The following is a 15,514-nucleotide window of genomic DNA, read 5'->3' as shown; positions in this document are numbered from 1 at the left end:
AAAACAAATTTCTTGTAAACAAATTTTCTAAATTAAATATGAATTAAATTATATAGTCTCATTTAGGAAAAAATAGGATGAGTATGACGTAGAGACGTTTTGTTGTAATGCTCCGTTCAAGTTGCGTCGGAATTCGCGAAGAAGTCCGAATTTTAAGATGGCTACACATTGTTTGCGGTACCTCTTACAAACGTATTCTCAAGCGTTACTTTCTATGGGTAAACACCGATTTTAGTTTGTTCAGTTTAGAGTTGGAGGCGCTACCTGTAACATTGATTTTAGACGGACTTTTACATGTGTGCCTTGTAAAATAGACAGATTTCCACCACGTCGTACTACGGTTGATGCTACTGAAACCCGCAATCAGTCTTATAAGTCGTAGCTGGTTGCACGAATCGCTCCCAGTTTGACAGATGGCGTTACAGTTGATTTTTCGGAATTTCCCAGTTCCGAGTAGAACTGGAACGCAGCATTACAACGCGTCACCGGAACTTTGTCAAAGAGGGTGGGGCTAATGTCTTTTGAAAATTGCGCTTTAGCGGGCTAACTGTTAGCTAATGTATCTGATTTTATTCAATAATCTATTAGATTAATCCCGCAGGATTATGGCGCTTTGTCATTTATTGCAACGCAAAGATCCCAGGTTTCAGTCTCCCGCGAAGATTTTTGCGAGGCTGAAAGCTAAAGTTCAGAAAGAGGCGGAGGGCGACAAGGAGCTGATGCGGAAGGTTGGAGAGCAATACGGACATGGAGTCAAAGCAGGGGGTGTCAGCAGGGCCGATGGACCGGGATTTAACCGGGACCCCGCGGGGTTCTGCTGGTCCGAAAAGAGGACGGAGAAGAACAAGTTTGCTTCCTGTCAAACTCCAGCGCAGGCGGTAACTCTGTCGCCGATGTCCAGCCCCGAGGAAACAGTCGACTATCCGATTAGCCGCGTCCCTCTGCAGCAAGTATCCCCACTTAAAGACAGATTTCGTGGGTTCACACGGAGAAACAGAGTCCTGATGGAGTCCACATCTGTGTCCCAACTCCCGTCTGGGGTCTTCAGAGATCAGAGCCCAGATGATTTCAGTAGGATCCAACCCGCAGGGACTTGCGGGAGGAGTGAGTTCAGTATGGAAGCTCGTTCTCTCAATCCCAGATCTCCATGCTGCGGCTTTTCCCCCATAAAGAACAGGCTGAGGAAGAGGAAACGGGATCTGAATGACACCGAGGACTCAGGTCCACTAAAAGCCAGGAGAAGACCTGCTGCCTTTGGGGACAGCGTTAAGAGCAACCCCTGCAGACCGGTTTGGGGTAATCTTAAAATATTCCCAGAACCAAAAGAACCAGGATCCATTGGACTCAAACGTGAGTTATTCCCCATGCCTGTCACAATAACACATTTCGCTAGACAATAAATTGTCCCAGAATTATTGCAATAAACGATAATATTGTTGTTTTGGTACTATTGTCACTTATGTCATAAAAATGCAAGAACACATTCTCAAAGATCAATACATTTTAAATTCTAACTAACATTTAACACTGGAACTGTAAGACATTTTAAATATCCAAAATAAATAAACAAAACAACAAATAAAATTAATTAGGAAGTCTCTGTAAACAAAATAATCTTTCAACAAAAGGAGTTAGTTGAGACTAAAGCACCACACTGAAGACTTTTATCGTCCAGTTTTTGATAGGAAGAGAGAAAAACGATAAATGATGCAAATGGAAATTATTGAGCTTGTTTTAATTTATCATGTGATTAATTGATTTATTGGTTAATCAATTAATGATGGCCTATTAATTGCATCATAAATTAAAATAAGCTCACTAGTTTCCATTCTAATTATTAATATTTTTTGAAGGGCAGTTCTGTTTACAGAGACTTCATAATCCATTTTATTTATTGTTTTGGTGGTGTGTGGTTTTTATTTTCATTGTGTTTATTGTTTTTGTTTGTTGTGTTTTATTTAAAATATCGTCCCGTTCCGGTTTTAAGTGTTATTTACAAAACTACAGCTTTTTTGTAATTGCAGAGTGAACTTGCATTCTTATGCTATTATTACTAATATATTACTTGAAAATGGTCTTAAGTACCCTAAATAAATAAATAGAAACGACAAATAAAATGAATTATGAAGTCTCTGTAAACAAAAGACGGCAAGTTCAGGCCAAAGTGAAGAGCTTTATCATCCAGACTTTGGTAGAAAGAAAGAAAAGAGCAGAAGCTTGAGCTTGTTTTAATTTGTCATGTGACTAATTGATTTATTGCATAATAATAATACCATAATTTCAGCTTTTTATTATGACTCGGATGAAAACAAATAATGTTGTTTTTCTTTGTTCTGAACAGGTCCAGCTGTTATTCTGGATACACGCCCCAGAATGTCTCCCGCCAAGATGTTTGCTGTGATGAAGGAAAGGGAAAGAAGAAGGGAACGTCAGCAGATGGAAACCTGCAGCAGAAGGGATTTCTTTGCAGGGAACGAGAGTACGTACGAGTCCTGAGCCACAGCCATAACGTGCAACAGAGTATCAATGAAAACTTATATCAATAATTTAATTTAAAAAAATTATATATAGGTGCAACTAATGATTATTTTTGAAGTTGATTATTCTGATGGTGAATCGGATAGAAAATTGTCACATTCTACAGATATTTCATTAACCACTTCAGTCTATTTTATCCAATAATAGAAAAACATTAAAATACGTAAATAAACAAGTAATTCAATTCCCCTTTTTAAGTAAGAAATAAATATTGTATTGCCTAAAATGCAATAATATAGCATTCCATTTGGAAATCTAAACCAGGTGAAGCTAAAACTATGTCACTTGAGGAGTTTTTGGTAAAACATATTTACAAAACTCTTAGATGCAAAATACTTATAATTTTTGTACAGTTTGTGCTTAATTACTGCTTTGAGTGTTCTTAATTATTTTTAAGTCTGAATGCTCTAGTTAATGATTAATCTATTACAGAATTAGTTAACGATCATTTCGATAATCGACTGATCACGATTAATCCGATTATTTGTTTCAGCTCTGGTTTTGTTTAACATTCTCTTTAACAGACTGCATAAACCATAATCTTTTTTTTAAATTTTTTTTTTTTACCCCTCCAGGGGGTCTTTTTGTGGGCTCTAGTGTCCCTTATATGATAGTTGGCTGACAGGAAACGGGGCAGGAGGGGGGGGGGGGAAGACATGGGAGTCGAACCCGCGACGGCCGCGTCGAGGACTCAAGGCCTCCAAATATGGGTCGCGCTAACCGCTACGCCACCACGGCACGCCCCGCATAAACCATAATCATCAAAATTACACTTAAAAAATGCAGCGGTCTGTGTACAATGAATCCATACAGTATGTAAAATTCACTTTTTAAATTGAGTTATTGAAAAGAAATAAAAGATTTTGTTTTTCTTCTGTTAGGGAACTTGCAGGAGTCTAGCGACACTGATGTCTCCTCAAATCATCACATGGAGCACATGCAGGACGTTCGCTCAGTGAATACTGCTGTGAACCAGAACCAAGCAGAGTCACCAGAGAGTCGGTCAGAAACCTCGCAGGATACTCCGATCCCTGCTTCGCGCTCCCCTACTGTTTTACTGGAGGACCCGCTGGTGCTCAACACTCCACGAATCTCCATACCGAAGAAAGACGAGGCGGTGTTCAGACGCAACGTTTGGCCCAAGCAGAAGAAATTCCCACTCGTAAGTAGAAACAGAAAACAAACTAATGTTCAGTAACTGAAGGAGAGGAGGTCATAGGAAAACAGTCTTCCGTCAGAGGCTTCCTTAAAAACGTTGTAATACAGACTGCTAGAGGAGCTCCTTCTTGCCATCAGCGTCTACAACAAGTCTTTGAAGAAGCTTTTTTCTTTTTTAAATAAGGGAAAAGCTTATTTAAAAAGCTTTTTAATACGCTTTTTATTTTTTAAAAATTGCTTATTTTTTAAATAAAAAAGTATTTATTTATAAACAATAAATACATGGTTTATAAACAATAAACAATTGATTTATTGTCACAATAAGCAATAAATCAATTAATCACATGATAAATTAAGAGAAACTGAGTAATTTTCATTTCTTGATTTATCGATTTTCTATTTTTCCTCTTTGGTGCTTTGGTCTCAACTATCCCTTTTTTAAAAAACACAAGTATGTTTACAGAGACTTAATCATTTATTTTATTTGTTGTTTTCTTTATTTATTTTGAACATTTCAAATGGCCTCCAGCTTCAGTGTTAAATGTTCATTAGAATTTAAAGTTTATTTATCTTTGAGAATGTGTTCTTCCATTATTATGCCACTATATCACTTGAAAATGTTCTCAAAATAACAATATTATCATTTATTCCAATAAGTTCTGTGGCAATTTATAGTCCAGCAAAATATGTTATCATGACAGGCCTGCTTACAACAACATTTGGGATTAATGACACATTGTTTAATTAAAATTTAATAAAATGGCAACTAAAAGTGGCAGAAACTCAAAGGCTCAAAAAAGGGTGAAAATGTGGAAAAGAAAATGTAGGTAAAGAAAAACATGCAGGAAATAAAAAGAAGGAAAAGTAACTTGGGGAAAAAAGTAAAACATGAATTGAAAGTAGAAAAACAAAAGAGATTAAAAAAGGAAAACATGACCTAGAAATGAAATCTTAATAATTTGTTACTTTATTTCATTTTTATTCATACTACAAAACTTTTATTATTTGGGTTTAAGGAAAACACGACAACACAGCATCACAAACGTTGAATGCTCTACTTTTCCAAATATTATATCAAATCAGTTCTGTGCAATTGTTGCGTTTCTATTCATCATCAGATGTGTATTTTATTTTTCTTTACAGGAGAATGTGATTCATCTCAGGAACTGGTTCCTGAGGAGGAATCGTAAGGGTTTGTTTGTGGACGGGATTCACGTGTAAGTGTCTGTCGCTCATAATAGGGCTGGGCAATAAGGCTTAAAAATTAAATCTCCTATTTTTTTCATGCCTGATCTGATTTTAATTTTTTATTTTTTTGCTTTTTATGCAAAATAAGAAATTACAAATGACAGAAACTATTTTGAAAAAGTAGAATTTATTTTTAGTCAACCCTTTTGTGAGGTGTACAATGGTGTATTAAGGCCAGGCTATGAGGATTTTTGTTTTATTATGAGAATAACTTCATAATATTGGCAGAATAAAGAGGCAATTTTACCAGAAGGACAAAGCTTGGACAGGGTGAGCAGCTCTGTTTGTGTTCTTATTCTTTATTATTATTTATTTGCACCATCAGTTTAAGATCCTGGTACTCGTAATATTTGCTGCTGATATGTTAAAAGATTTAGTATTTTCTTATCTGTAAAACTTGTAAAACCCACAAGATTCTCAGCATACCTCATTTTAATCTTTGTTATTTTTTCTGTTAAAGTACTTATAAAATTATGACTTTATTCTGGTAAAATTATGACTTTCTTCTCATATCATTTTGATTCTACTGTCAAATGACTTTATTCTTGTAATATTATGATTTTAATCTCTGAATAAAAAAATGAAATTGTAGCCTGACCCTTGTATTTTGTTGTAGCGTTGACCTGAATTCAAAGTTTAAATAAACAGAAGCTGTGAAACAAGATGGCCGCCCTGTGCGTGCTGACGTTACGCTGAACTATGGAAACCCAAGGAGTTCGTTGGTGGGGAAAAAAAACTTGGGATTTTCTCAAAGTTTAACCTTCAAAACCAAAAATTTGATAAATCCATAAAATAGTTTTATCGCCCAGCCTTGTTTTGTACCTTAACAGTGAGATTTTAGAGTGAACGCTTCCATTTTGTTTCTCTTTTCCTCCTAGAGAGGAGAACATTCAGTGGAACAGCAACATCATCACCGAGCGGATCTCCAGATTGGTGCTGAAGACCGTCTCCGGCAGGGTGTACATCCTACAGGGACAGATGAACATCAAACTCGCCTCTAGTAAGACTGAACACCAAATCGTAATGGCCGCTTTAATTGTTTTTTAGAAACGAAAGTGAGCGTGTGTTTTTTTCTGATTCTCTCTCTTTGTTCCCTCAGGTTTTCCAATGAAGTTCCTGAAGAAGTTTGTGAATGGCTTCCCTTCAAACTGGAAGGCGATTTATGAGACGTTTCTGTTGGAGTCGAAAGAGTAAGAGGCTTGACAAATGGCTAAAAAACGTATCACAACATAAAAGTTTCATATCAGTCGATATTTATAGTTATTAATTCGTTTTTTTGTTTTAGATATCTGAAATACGGCCAAACTGGTGGCGTGACCTTTCCAGTTTTTCCATTTTTAAGCAGTTAGGTGGCGAAACCTTAAACTGCTACTTTGGCAGTTACTCAAAATGTTGTTGCTAGGTAACCAAAGCTGGGGGAGGGGAGTTACTTGAAACCGTTACCCAGCAGGCCGTTGCTAGGTAACCAAAGAGAGAGTTGAAGCCACTCACTTTGCCATGAAAGTTTGAGGGGCTAAAGTTGTGTGGTTCTGAATCAGGTTCAGTGAAATTATTTATTATTCTACCAGACATTTATTGATATTGACCACTTGTCTATCACCATTTATATTGTTATTGATTATTGTTGGAATCTTACCTGCAACTATAACACATTCAGTGTGGTGACAACGTTTTTTTGTCACCATTAAATGTTTTCATCAGCATAAAAAATAACCAGAATAAATGGAAAATGCCGTTTTCTTGTGAAAATCCATGTTTAGGCATCAGAGTGTTTATTCTTGACTTTATTACATTGAAGTAAAACTTGTAGTTTGATGGGTTGAAAAAGAAAATATTGGCAGCTGTTGGTGCGGACACAGGGAAAAATAATACAGTTTCTGAGTAATTAACCTGGACAACAGATCGATTGTATTGTTATAACTTTATTCTTGTATTTAAACCAACATTTTTTATCTGACCCTGATACTTCTTCATACAACTCACAGAAGGGACAATTGAAATAAAAGTCACTTTTTGGAAATACTTACTGTTAATTATTTTTTAAGAAAAGAAACTGAGCAAAAACAAAATTGATTAAATTTGGATTTGGTATGAAAAAATCTGAGATTTTATTTTTAAGCCATAGCGCTCAGCCCTGACCTTTCGATCGTGTTTTAGAGGAAAAACATCGCCTAATTTCTGACATCTATACCCATGCAACATTTTCATATGATCAATTTCTTTATTTTTATGAGTAAATATTACCTTGTTTCTACAGGCAGGCAGAGAAGAACAAGGATGCCGCCATTTTGTCTAAGAATGAATCCCAGCTCCCTTCCAGGCATCAGCCTGTGAGGCAGCAGAGACGAAAATCTGTAAAAACACGTAAGAACAAGATGAACAGATGGGCTGCTGGGCGTTAACATAGATCTGTTTCTGAGTTTTAATTTTCTAATTCCAGCCGAGACGCTTCCTCCTCCCTCCTCCCTCAACGTGTCTCGAAGCGGCCGCGTGATCAAGCCTCCTCTGAAGTACTGGAAAGGAGGAAGAGTAATCCTAGACGCTCATATGAACGTTACCATCTACGAGAATTACGAGACAACCGGCCATGTAAGCACACACGACAATGACCAATCACTGATAATCAATCAATCATTCAGTCTGTTTTTTGTTATTTCTATGACCTGAGAGATCTGCAAGGCCTGATACAGAGAACCAATGCTGATATCCAGGGACTGAACGATTTATCGGATTAATCAATTATTGAAATAATCGTCAACTAATTTAATAATTGATTAATCTTTACCAAAAGTATACAAACTAAAAAAAGGCAAATTGCTTAAAAAATAACACTGAGAGCAGTAATTAAGCCAAAACTTTACACAAAAAATATAGACATTTTGCATTTAAAATAATTAAAAAAATTATGTTCTACCCAAAACTCCTCAAGTAGCAGTTTTAGCTTCACCCAATTCAAATTCTGTTAAAAACTATTTATTTTTGGCACCATTTAATCAATTATTAATCGGTTAATCCAAAAAATAATTGACGGATCAGCCATACACCGTATTGATGTTAAGTTGAGCAGGAAGGGCTGAACTTTTCACAAGCTGCAGATTCTTTGCTACAAATCATCAAGCATACACTAAAGGAATGGTAAATTATTGAATTTTAAACAATAAAATGTTAATTTCCTTTTTTTTTAAATTATTTTTTTATTTTTATCTTTTAATGTAAAAATGTCTCAAGCGGTTAAACAAAAAATCTTCAGAATGTGCCCATTTTTTATTTAATTGCCAGAATAATATATTACTAATTGTCAGTTGCAGCCCTAACAAATTTAAATTCTAATATGTCTGAATTAAAACAATTTTGGAAAGAAAGGCTGGTCATAATTTCCTTACAAAATAATTCACAGTTATTAGGAATGCTTGGTGGGAGCTGTTAAAGCTCCATTATATGGCTTTTTTTTTATCTGATGAGTCAAAAACTAAAATAATTGCTAGTTGCATTCCTGTCCAGTTTCTCAGTTGTTAATATTCTTGTTCTCACAGGATATTTTAATGAGCACGTCCAAGAAGCCGGTACAAGTCCTCTTCCCCTCCAGTGACGGTAAATTGGTCAGCAGAGGAAAACAATTGGCGCTGAATTGTGCAAAGATTCATCACAAATGTTTCCTCTGCTTCTAGGTTTGAAGCGACGCAAATCGAGTCAAGACGAGGGCTGCTCTGTACCAGAGAGACGGGTAAAGGTGGACAGGAAGCTGCACAGAGCTGAGGCTAACCGGGACCAGAAAACCACTGATTCAACTAACGAGATGATTAGCAATCAAAAAGCTGTTTCTGGCAGAACGAGGTGCAAACGTCAGAGTCCAGGTGCAGAGAAAAGTTCGGGTTCGGACGCCGGTCCAAAGAAACGACGTGAACCTGAGAGGTCATCAAAGAAACAAACACAGAACGCCACCAGGCCGTCAAGAACATCAAAAACCATCACAAATCCTCTTGAGTCTCTTCCAGTTCGCAATAACGCATCAAACCGATTGTCGTGCGATTACGAGTTGCGGAACACCAGAAGGAGACGAGCGAATGCTGGGCGCGGTGCGAAAGGTTTGACGAGTTCTGTCAAATCAGAGCCGGATGATGAGGTTTCATCCAGCCAGTCCCCAGAAGCTCTGAAGGAGAAAAAGAAAAGCAGAGCAGCGAGAAAGAGGGAAGAGGTGCAGAAGAAGAAGGAAGAGAGCAGGAGTAGCAAGGCGCCACCACCGGCGACGAAGCCCGGGAGGAAACGGCAACAAAACAAAGGCGGCACTGTTGTTCCGCACGAGAAAGACAGAGACGAGTGGACGGAGGACGAGATCCTGAAACTGCAGGAGTACGTAAACAATCCTAGAATATTAATAAAACACGCAAAAATGAGATGAAGCTCTGAGGGGGAAAAGGAAATCACTGCAGTTTCATGTGAAATTCAACTGTTATTTCACCAAATATTGATCTCTGGCTGCAACTAACAAATATTTTAGTTATCGATTATTCTATTGATTATTTTGACGATTAATCAATAGGACCAAAAAAGGCACATTCTGAGGACAGCCACTTATATAGTATCAGAAACTAATTAAAAGATGAAAGTAAACAAATAATTCAATTCATTTTTTGAATAATGCTATCTTATTTCCTAAAATTCTGTAAGATAGCATTCCTTTAGTGTATGCTTATTCATTTGTACAAAGGATACATCTGCAACTAAAAAAAATACTTCTAACATCAACATGTGAAAAGTTCAGCCCTTTCTGTTTGACTTAACATTAATACACCGAAGAATTGATTTAGTAATTGATTCAAACGGTGATTAATATGAGAATTTTTTAACAGGGATTGAACCAGGCGAAGCTAAAACTGACACTTGAGGAGTTCTAGGTAGAATATATTTACAAAAAAAAGATTTTTCATCTTAAATATAAAGTTTATAGATATTTTTTGATCAGTTTGGGCTTAATTACTACTCAGAATATAAAGTTTTTTCAGAAAATGGAGTCTGTTACTCCCGTTAACGGTTAATCGGTTACTAAATTAGTTGACGATTATTTTGACAATTAACCACTATTAATAGTTTCAACCCTACTCTGAATTTTTCATAAATCAAACCATTAGTGTACTCTTTATTAAAAATTCATAAGATTTTTTTTTTCCTCTTTTTTTAATATATTAACTTCAAAACATTGGAACTGCAATATTTTTAAATAAAATAAAAGTCCTATTCTGATGCAATATTTGTTTGGAGATCATAATTCACCTACCAAGCATTCACAATCTACATCTCTATTTCCCTTTGTGCATGTCATGTTCATATTTTAGTGTGTAAGATGGAGTGGAAATTGTAAAACGTTAGGGATATGTGTTTAAAAAATATCAATCAAAAAGCTAAATAATTAGCAGCAATCTCTTAAGATTTTTTTTTTTTTTAAATGGCTATTGCGTTCAGTTTCTGCTTGTAGGTCTGTATGATAATCGATGTTTGATTGTGTTTTTTACAGGGCAGTGAGCTGCTATCCCAGACACGTAGTGGGTTACTGGGCGAAGGTAGCGAGGATGGTGGGGACACGTTCAGCTGAAGAGTGCTTCGAGCAGCACACCTCCCAGGGAAACACCCAGAGTCCCAAGAAAAGCACCAAGAACTGCAAAAAGGTGAAGGAAGTGGCGGCAAAACCTGCAGGTAAATATGGACGCTTTGCAGTAGGAAGGACCGCTATGAATCTCACTAACAATCTGGAACAACTAATAACTAGATCTGCACAATATATAATTCTGTACAATATTACAATGATTAAGAACTGCACGGGGGTCATGTTTTTGTACATATATGCCAATAATTAATCCGATTAATCACCATTAATCAACTATTGAAATAATTCTCAACTAATTTAGTAATTGATTGTTAGCTGGAGTGCAGGGTCAGAAAAAAACATTTGCTGAAGAAAAATAAATGTATTCGGAGCAGTAATTAAGCCAAAACTGTACAAAATATTTAAATACATGTTGTATTTAAGATAAAAACACCATTGTCTGTAAACATGTTCCACCCAGAACTAATCAAGTGGCACAGTTGTAGCTTCACCCAGTTGAACTTCACTAGAGGAATGTTGCATTTTAGAAAATGCAATGTTTATTTTCTCTTTTAAAAAAATAATAATTTGCATCTTTTAATGAATTTATAATATTCGTATTAAAAGGCCGTAAATGGTTAAATACAAAAAATCTGCAAAATAACAGGTTAATCATCAGAATAATTGTTAGCTGCAGCACATGGCTGCCTGGACGCTATATTTGTTTTGACATCGAAGAAGGCCAAAAGTCTGGAAAATGTAGGTATTTGAGTGTGATTTAAGGTGTCTGAATTTCTGAGGTATTAATGTGGTGTTTTAGCGGGCTGTGAATCTGTGTCCTCTTCCAGAGATTCCTGTGATATCTGCCAGAGTCGGGACGCTTAAGAGGATTAAGCAGGTGCGGCAGTTCCTGGAGAATCTGCCCGGAGAAGAAGTGGACGATGCTTTCAGCTCGGCCTACATGCAGAACAAACGCATGGAGGTGCGTTTTCATCATTTAATCGGCTGATTCGGGTGGCTTTATTTCCATCCATCCATTATCTTATACCCTTATCCCTAGTTGGGTCGGGAGGGGTGCTGGTGCTGGTGCCTGTCTCAACGGTCAAGAGGCGGGGTGCACCCTGCACAGTTCGCAGAAATCTTAAATTCGTGTACCTAAAATTATCCTATGTCCTAAATTTAAACACGTTACTTACAGTTCTTAAATTTTGCCGTGGCGGGACTATTTAATTTAGTAAATGTTATGTATCTTTTTTCCTTACGGGACTTTCCGTCAGGCAACCGTTTGAGTCGCACACTAACGTCTTCATTACGTTCTTTTTTAAAATACGAACTTTATTAACAACAATGACAGTGACAATTTCAGAGAATACGAAACAAAATCAGCATAAACACAATCATACCCCGTGATACTTACAATATCTTACACTTGTTAACATGTCAGGTAGCTTGACTTCTAGGTCATGCATGCTAGTAAAAGAACGAGATTGTTGTGTTCTGTGACCGCTAACTAGCTGCTAATATACCCTTGCTAGCTAGCTAGCCTCATTTCTGTTGCTAACCCATACGAAGCTAAGTGTATTCTGTGCAAAAAAAAGCTCATCACAGAAAACTGTGTCTGAGGTTTAATGGATCTTACCTATTGAAGAATTTTCACTTCAACAAAGTTGTTACTGTTTAGTTTATTGAAGGATTTACAGCTATTATCAAATCACTAAATCAGTTTATAGAAATTAAATAAAAACAAAAAAGACATGGAGGACAACATGGCAAAATGCAATTTTAGGTTAAACACATAATTAACTAAGGTGTAATAAATCAGATCACAACCAGGCACTTAAATTGTTTGGAGTTTGCTAAAATATTGTTTTATATGTCCTTCACATTTTATTTTACTATCACTAAATATAACATCAGTTGGCATTAAATTCCACAATTGCATACCAAGGAGCAACACAGCTATTTTCTGTACATTAGTAATAATTTTTTGGTAAAGTCCATCTCTTTTTGATAGCATTTATAGTAAAATGAACATGTATATTTTGGTTGCATTATATATTTTGAAGTAAAATTAAAATTCAGCTGAGAAGAAGGAGATTTAGGAAAACATGGAACCAAAAGAGAATGGAAACAGTTCTTTCTCAATAATTTTCCATTCTTTCATATATATATATGCAATTTTCTTTTTAAATTGCTGTGGTGATAAAGGTCTTAAACTTCATTCATAATAGTCTTTTAAAATTCTTAAATTTGAGTTGTTGAAACCTGCAGAAACCCTGCATGAGGGATTATGAGCAAGCTTGTCCTCCTTTCTCTGTCGATGCTCAGATCCCCTCCTTGTGTTCGAGTGAAGATCACGATTTTGCGATATCAGACCTGGAGCCTCAGACGCCGATGTCGTCGTGTTTCCCTGAGGCGAAGACGCCTCAGTATTCGCACATAACTCCTGGCATGCTCGGCTCTCCAAACACGTAAGGCCTCTGCATCTGCTTTCTAACATGAAACACATGGAAAGTACATACAAACGAGCGTCTCACGTTTTATTTTTTCACTTCTTAAGGAAAAATGACGACAAGTACATCTTCCAGCTACAGAAGAGGATGAAGAAGAATCAGTTTGTCTGCAAAACCTCGTCTTCTAAAACGGTACTGACTCCTAGTGAATTAAAGGTTTTCTTTCTGAGATTTACAGGATATAAAATTACACATTTATTTCCTATTTTTATCTTTCAGAGGTTCTTACCCACACCTTCCACTAAGCGAGCTGTACAAAGATGCTCTAACACAGGTAGGCTTAAACCTGTAGAAACTCACTGTTTATAAAAAATAATGCCATCATAAGTAATTTCCATTCTTTTTTTCACCTTTACTGCCTTGTATGCCTAAAGCAAAGCAGCAATAAACTAACAATTATTTTAGACATTGATTATTCTAAAAATTTATTTTGTAACTAAGAAAATTAACATTTTATTGCCTAAAATGCAACAACATTGCATTTCTTTAGTGATTTTGAATCAGTTGGAGCTAAAACTACGACACATGAGGAGTTCTGGCTAAAACATATTTACAGGCAAAAATATTTTTATCATAAAAACAAAAAGTTTCTATATTTTAAACAGCTTTGGCTTAATCACTGCTCTAAATATTTTGGTGGGGTTTTAGCAACTGACCGTTTTTGAGTCTGTATTTTCCATTTAAGAATTAATCAATGACTAAATTAGTTGACAATTATTTAAATAATTGATTAGTCACAATTAGTCAGATTAATTGTTTCAGCCCAGGTAGATATATAGGTAAATGGCACGTTTTAGATGTTTCCCTGATTTCAGTTCAGAGTATTAATAAAGAAACATTTAACCAAAGTCATACGGTTTAGAGGCAAGGCTACAAAATACTGAGGAAATGTATGTACACTTATATGACATCAATAAATACATTTCTTTCCCTCATTCTTGTGGCATTTAGCAAATAGAAATTATTTTAGTAATTCTAACTGAACTGAAACAAGAAACGTCTTGTCTGATTTAACTTTATTTGGTACACATAGACGTCTGTAAACGTCACATTAAAGGTGGAAAAAGGTTTGAAAATTATTTATAATCGGCTCATTTTTAAAACCTCAAACATCTGGCTTTATTTTATTTTACACTAAGCAAACTCCAGTTTTTTTGCCTTAAATCTATGATGCCTCTGTCCAGGAAAGGACGCGTCTTTTGTGTTTGAGATGTCCCCCGGCGATGATGGCAAAAGTTCCGAAAGCGATGAGGAGGAAGACTTTTACTTCTCAGACAACTGAGTTGGACTCATGGGATAAATGTACAAATATCTCAAGATTTTTAGTTGAAATTCTTTTCAGGAAACTCAGAAAATCACAGTGAAGGAGTAACGTTCAACCTTCTGAGGTTTTTCTTAGGAAATGCAGCGAGTTGGACGTTTAAACACACTTCTGTTGCTGGTTATGACCTGAAAAGTGATTCTCTGGGCATCCTATGAACTTCTGTAAATCTGTTGTTTCTTTAAAATCGTTCAAAGAACTCTTTGTAATTACATTTTTGAATAAACCTTTTTTTATTCTTTCACTATTTGTTGATTTGTAATTAGATAAACTTGAAGGCAAAAAAAGAAACACTAATGTGTTAAATTGTGTATTTTGGACAAAATATTTTAAATAAACTAAATAAAACTCAAATGATCAGACGATACATATTTACCTGTTTAGGTATTTTTGTGAAGTTGCGTCTTCACAAAAGAGATCTTTGTTGATGATTTTTACTGGCATTTAATCTGAAATTAATCTAAATTGACCATCGGTTTCTAAAATATAGCCCCTATTTCAAATAATGCTTGAAATCCAGTTTTAAAAACTTTAAGCAAAATAATTAACTATAGCAAATTTATCATATTTTTATTTTATAAAGAAGGAAACAATTGTTTTCAGTAATAATTTATCTGTTTACGTGTATTCAACTGAAGTCCTGGCCTTGATTTGATTCGTTACTTGATCCTATTTGATTTTTTTTAAAGTTTCTTTCTGTTTTTATCTAGCATAAAACACTTTTTCTTGCCTTCATTGTGTAAAAAAAAATGCTGTATTCATAAACACTGGATGATGTAACTTAAATCCACTGAGTTTGGTCAGGGATCTGTAACCTTCATAGCCTAATTCAACTTTTTAAAAAAACAAAAACAAACATAAAGCAGTCATTTAGAGCCACAAATAAATATCTCTGTTATAAATATTTATATTTAGAAAATGTATCTTAAAAAACATTTTCACGTTTTAAGCTTCAGGATAAAATTATTTATGGAAAATTTTGTAAAAAGAAAAAAATCACATGGATACCAACCCCAAAAATAGCAAATGCTAATTCATGAAAAAAAAAAAAATCCTTTACAGAATATAATTAATTGCAAACTATTTAATATTTTATTTTATAACGCTCAAATGTAAAAAAATAAATAAAAAGAAAGAGAAAAAAAATATCGATTT

The 15,514-nt window shown here is 35.4% G+C and overlaps 1 protein-coding gene across 1 annotated transcript; it reads left to right on the top strand.

Annotated features, from left to right (window-relative positions):
• The first annotated feature begins 397 nt into the window (after positions 1 to 397).
• On the top strand, positions 398 to 14,606 carry LOC116708977 (mis18-binding protein 1-like). The gene is made up of 16 exons (XM_032547169.1): positions 398 to 1,350; positions 2,342 to 2,479; positions 3,420 to 3,700; positions 4,840 to 4,913; positions 5,823 to 5,944; positions 6,044 to 6,134; positions 7,202 to 7,308; positions 7,385 to 7,533; positions 8,478 to 8,535; positions 8,613 to 9,294; positions 10,457 to 10,635; positions 11,374 to 11,507; positions 12,854 to 12,996; positions 13,086 to 13,170; positions 13,258 to 13,312; positions 14,223 to 14,606. Exons 1-16 carry the CDS (start codon positions 606 to 608, stop codon positions 14,318 to 14,320), a joined length of 3,141 nt encoding a protein of 1,046 aa, XP_032403060.1. The 5' UTR covers positions 398 to 605; the 3' UTR covers positions 14,321 to 14,606.
• Positions 14,607 to 15,514: the final 908 nt, after the last annotated feature.

Source organism: Xiphophorus hellerii, chromosome 19 (assembly GCF_003331165.1).
Source record: "Xiphophorus hellerii strain 12219 chromosome 19, Xiphophorus_hellerii-4.1, whole genome shotgun sequence".
Lineage (NCBI taxonomy): Eukaryota > Metazoa > Chordata > Actinopteri > Cyprinodontiformes > Poeciliidae > Xiphophorus > Xiphophorus hellerii.
Note: the sequence above shows the minus strand (reverse complement) of the source record. Positions and strands in the feature narration are given on the sequence as shown.